This window comes from Herpailurus yagouaroundi, unplaced genomic scaffold (genome assembly GCF_014898765.1).
Source record: "Herpailurus yagouaroundi ecotype Mexico unplaced genomic scaffold, PumYag 322, whole genome shotgun sequence".
NCBI classification, from domain to species: Eukaryota; Metazoa; Chordata; class Mammalia; order Carnivora; family Felidae; genus Herpailurus; species Herpailurus yagouaroundi.
Genome location: NW_024412539.1, coordinates 914,958 through 920,552, shown reverse-complemented (window position 1 = coordinate 920,552; position 5,595 = coordinate 914,958). Strand labels below are relative to the sequence as shown.

Genomic DNA, 5,595 nt, shown 5'->3' with positions numbered 1-5,595 from the left:
AGAGCTGTTTTCCTCATTGAATGGTCTCGGCACCTTTGTTGAAAATCATTAGCTATATATGTGAGAATTTCTTTCTGGACTCTCCATTCTATTTTGTTGGTTTGTATGTCAGTCCTTGTGCCAGTGCCATACTGTTTTAATTACTGTAGCATTGTAGTAAGTTTTGAAATAAGGAAATGTGGGCCCTCCAGATTTATTCTTTTTTTTTTTCAAAATTGTTTTGGTTATTCAGGGCTCCTTGCAATAAATATGAATTTGAAAACTGATTTTTTTCTTTTTTTGTGTGAGAAAATGATACTGAAATTTTGATAGAGATTGCACTGAACCTGTACATCACTTTGGGTAGTATTAACATCTTAACAATGTTCAGTCTTTTTATCCATGAACATAGGTACCTTTTCAACTAGATATGTATTCTTTAATTTCTTTTACCAACGTTTCAAAGTTTTCAGTGTATACACCTTTCATTTCTTCAGTAAGATTTATTGTAAGCACTTGATTCTCTTAGATATTATTGTAAATGGAATTGATTTAACTTCCTTTTTGGATTGTCCATTGCTAGTGTATGTATGGGAACATAACTGATTTGTGTGTGTGTGTGACTTTGTTGAATTTGTTTATGAGCTATAATAGTGTTCTTGTGAACTCTGGTATTTTCTATATATAGGATTATGTCATCTGTGAATGTTTACTTCTTCCTTTCCAATTTGGGAAATTTTGCTCCTAATATTTTATTTTATTTTAAGTCCAGTATAGTTAACATACAGTGTTCTCATAGTTTCAAGTTTCAAGTTGTATGGATTCAATAACTCCATACATCATCCAGTGCTCATCACAAGTGCTCCTAATATTTTAAAGGTATAAATAGAGATTAAGATTTACATAACTGCCAACAACAAAAACAAAAACAAACCCACAACACTACATTTGTGAACACCGAAAGGTAGCACTGGCTTTGATTCTGCAGGTGATTAAATTCTTGTTTGTATCTTTCTACATTTAAAAGTTTTTTTGTAATAAAACTTTATTTCTTAGAAAAAATTGAGATGCTTACCAACAAGGGCAATGTAGGAGGTAGATATTACTAAGACAATGAGACATGAGGCCACACTAATTCAGAGGTTAGTGGTTTATTGTTGGGTTTAACCAAGTCTACATTTATTTTGATCCACCAGTAGTCATGCAAATCCATGGGAGGTCCATGGGCCTGAGCTGGCTAGATCTGCTGTTTGAGAAGTTGTAATCTCTCTGAAGACACCCCTGCACCTCTCCCTCCACAATCCAGATCGTTCTATATCCAACATCATTTGACATGGGTCTGTAAGTTTATATTTGGGGGTGTTTTGCATGCATTTTCATTATGGCTTCTTTTTTTCTCATTGTTTTGTAGCTATGACACCACTTGAAATGAACAATCAGACAGATGTCACTGAATTCATCTTCTTGGGATTTTCCAACCACCCCAAACTACAGGGCTTGTTTTTCTTGGTTTTCTTGCTCATTTACCTGACAACACTCCTGGGGAACATGCTCATTATAACAGCCACTAGAATCAGTCCTGCTCTCCACACTCCAATGTATTATTTCCTCAGCAACCTGAGTTTCTTGGACATCTGTTATACATCCACCACCATCCCCGTCATGCTGGTGAACTTCTTCCGGGAGAAGAAGACCATCTCATATGAGGGCTGCCTCTCCCAGATTTTCTTCCTCGTCACATGTGCTGGCACTGAAGGTGTCTTATTGGCCGCTATGGCTTATGATCGCTATGTTGCCATTTGCCACCCTCTTCAATATCCCGTCCTCATGCGTGTGAAGGTCTGTATTTTTTTGGTGGCTGGGTCCTGGCTGTGTGGGCTAGTGAATTCTGTGACACACACAGTGCTGGCAGCCACACTGACTCTCTGTCAGTGTGAGTCAGTGTGAGTCAGTGACTCTCCAAATCAGCCACTTTCTCTGTGACATTCCTCTGCTCCTGAAGCTCTCCTGTTCAGACACCTCTCTCAATGAGTCTGTGCTTCATGTGGCCAGTGCCACCATTGGCCTGAGCCCCTGTCTGTTTACTGGAGTGTCCTACATACTCATCATTTCTTCCATTCTTAGGATTCCCTCTGCTCAGGGCAGGAGCAAGGCCTTCTCTACCTGCGCATCCCACCTCACTGTGGTGGTGGTCTTTTATGGAACAGCCAACTTTAACTATGACAGAACCAACATAGGCTACAACCTGGACACAGATATCCTGGTCTCTGTGCTCTTCTGTGTCATTACCCCCATGTTGAACCCCATCATATACAGCCTGAGAAACAAGGAGGTCAAGGGTGCTCTGAGGAAGCTATCTAGGTAATGTGGGTTCTCGAATGAGATCAGCAATTAAAGTTTTCATTTTGGAAAATTGCTTATACAATAGAAACATGGACCTTCTAGCTGCAGTTACAACAATGCTCTCTTTCTATATATGATCTTCTGATAATTGTAATGCCCATTCCACCCAGACAAACAGCTATCCCTGTGCCAAGCATTTCACACACCATGATCTCAAATGTCCTGTGTTCTCTAAGCCACTGATATCTGAGAACATTTTCATAATCCACCACCCTCACCCTCACACACACACACACACACACACACACACACACACACAATACCCAGTACCAACATATTTAAAAAAAGCTCATTCCCCATATTCTCTCAATTTAGCAGCACTAGACAACCACTAATCTGCTTTCTGTATCTATGGATATCCCTATTCTGGATGTTTCATATAAATAAAATCATAAAATAAATATGTGTTTTGTGTGTCTGGCTTCTTTCACTTGGGATGTTTTCAAGTCTCATACATATTGTAGTATCTATTGTTACTTCATTCCTTCTTATTGCTAAATGATTTCTGTTTTATGGATATGCCACATTTTACTTATCCATTCATCATTTGACAGACATCTTGGTTGTTTCCACTGTTTGGCTGTTATGAATACTGCTGCTATGAACATACATTTTTATTTATAATGAGTTTACATCTAAGAGTGGAATTGTGGATCATATGGTAGCTTTATGTTTACCATTTTGAAGAACTGTCAAGTTGTTTTCAAAACAGTGGTGCCATTTTACATTGCTAAGGGCAGTGTATGAGGATTCTAATTTCTCTACTTCCTCACCAACATGTTATTATAGGTTCTTTTTAGTATACCCATCCTAGTATGTGTGAAATACTAAATCACTGTGATTTTGGTTTGCATTTCCCTGAGGACTAATGATTCTAAAGTCTTTAATAAGTACCACTTCTGTATTTCTCCTTCATATATGGAAAAACTCATGTCACTAGAGAAGTGTTTGAGCTTTAGACACTTAACTCTTGACATTGTCTAATGTTTTTATCCTAATTTTGGTGAAGTAAAATACTGCAAAATTTCCAAACTTACATCCTTCTTCCCAACTGTGACCTACAGAGCTGTTTGATGGCTCTGCCTTTTTCTCCTTTAAAACACTGTATCAATAATGTAATCATCAGGTCATGAGCACTGGCAAGGCCAGAAATCTGGGGACATGAAGACATAAGGATGCTGGTGGGGGAAGAAGGAAGCACCGTGTCCAGGAGAGCAGCCCTAACTAGGAGAAGCTTAGTGCCAACAGAGTAGGTTTTATAGCTCTAATACACCATCCAGTTGCACAGCATAAACTGTCATGGAGTCCAAGTGTAAGGGGAAAACTCCTCATGCTGCATAGAATCCATCCAAATAAGCCCACACCCACACTTACATGCCTCTCTTCTTCCTGATGATAATGAGAAGAAGCCAATCTCATAGGCTTCTACCACCCTCAACTTCTTAATAGAAGCAATCTAGTACTGAACTTTACTCATCAATGTCCCTAAAGAGAAAGGACGCTGAAATCCTCATTGCATGCTGGGAAAGGATGATTTCCATGACTTTAATGAACCCAAGAGAGAATTAATTGTTCATCACCTCTGTGCCTTCTGTTCAGTCTGCTGCTCTTGAGTTGTGGTTGCACTCTGAGGAATCCCAGAAGAGCTGCTTAGAGATTACATGAGTATTCCCAAAAGATTGGTCCACAGGCACTTATAAATGTCCACTCTAGAAAAATGAATTCATTGAGAGATCAAAGAATTTTTGACTCTTGCATTAGGCATTGAGTATGCTCAAGGCATCTCCTGGAATGGCATGTCCTCACCACTAGGCATGGCAGTCAACAGTCTGTTTTACCAAAGAGCATCCTTTCCATTCCAGGATGGAACTAAAGTAGGGAGCAGGAAGTCCTGCTGACAGAGCCAGAAATCCAAGGCTTTCTGTGAGAGTCAGTGGTAAGTAGTTTATTTACCATCACAAATGAGAAAAACTGTGTCCTATGTCAGGATATATCTACCTATTAAGGGCATATTATGAAATATTATGCATATTTTCATTATCATTTTGAAGACAGTATGTAATGACATTTTTAATATTTTTCCATGTGTATGTCAATTTCTTTTTTATTTTTTTTATTTTTTTAATTTTTTTTTAACGTTTATTTTTTTGGGGACAGAGAGAGACAGAGCATGAACGGGGGAGGAGCAGAGAGAGAGGGAGACACAGAATCAGAAACAGGGTCCAGGCTCTGAGCCATCAGCCCAGAGCCCGACGCGGGGCTCGAACTCACGGACCGCGAGATTGTGACCTGGCTGAAGTCAGACGCTTAACCGACTGCGCCACCCAGGCGCCCCTATGTCAATTTCCAAAATAGTGCTTATATCAAGAACCAGAGTATAATTGCCTTAGCAATTATCTACTCCCAAACCTGAGCAGGTGCCTGAATTCCTTAACGAAATAATATGACTGAAAATTTAGTTTATAGTAAATAATATAGAATGCAGTGTGTCAGTACTCTATTTTTGACAAACAGGACATACAGGAATAATTTTCAGGGAGAAAGGATGGAGTCATTTTTTTATATGGTACATTATAATGTGGTAATAGGCACACACAAAATATTTATTTAAATTAATATAATTGAATTTGCATAACACTTCTATTTGGAAACATATTATTCACTAGCTGGACATTCTTACCTTCATGTTGCAACTAACTGATGTTTGGGAGGTTGTACTGAAAGCAATTTATTAACTGTAATAGAGCCCTGAAGTTTGTGAATGATTTCTTTCCCCATAATCCCTGTGTTAGAAATCTCATAGATTCAGGGTTATTCCTAAATGATTTCATTCTCACTCATTTGCCTTTGAGAGGATTTATAGCCTGGGAAAGGAAGAGGCACAATTGCCGCTGTCTGCATGGAAACAGCCAACGCCACCAAAAGGTGGGAACTTTTTTTTTTTAATTTTTTTTTCAACGTTTATTTATTTTTGGGACAGAGAATGAACGGGGGAGGGTCAGAGAGAGAGGGAGACACAGAATCGGAAACAGGCTCCAGGCTCTGAGCCATCAGCCGAGAGTCCGACGCGGGGCTCGAACTCACGGAGCGCAAGATCGTGACCTGGCTGAAGTCGGACGCCTAACCGACTGCGCCACCCAGGAGCCCCAAAAGGTGGGAACTTTTGGAACCACTGCTCTTACGGGAAAAGACAATGTTAAGATCAGCACAGGC

General features: G+C 39.5%; 1 protein-coding gene across 1 annotated transcript; it reads left to right on the top strand.

The window, feature by feature from the left end:
- Window positions 1–1,280: 1,280 nt before the first annotated feature.
- Window positions 1,281–2,362, top strand: LOC121021795 (olfactory receptor 5V1-like). The gene is made up of 2 exons (XM_040462451.1): window positions 1,281–1,916; window positions 1,948–2,362. The coding sequence occupies exons 1-2, from the start codon at window positions 1,348–1,350 to the stop codon at window positions 2,342–2,344; spliced, it is 966 nt and encodes a 321-aa protein (XP_040318385.1). The 5' UTR covers window positions 1,281–1,347; the 3' UTR covers window positions 2,345–2,362.
- Window positions 2,363–5,595: the final 3,233 nt, after the last annotated feature.

Coding starts and splice junctions, on each gene's coding strand:
- LOC121021795 (XM_040462451.1), top strand. CDS start 1,348: ATGCATTTTCATTATGGCTTCTTTTTTTCTCATTGTTTTGTAGCTATG. Junction 1,917..1,947: donor CTGACTCTCTGTCAGTGTGA/GTCAGTGTGAGT, acceptor TCTCCAAATCAG/CCACTTTCTCTGTGACATTC.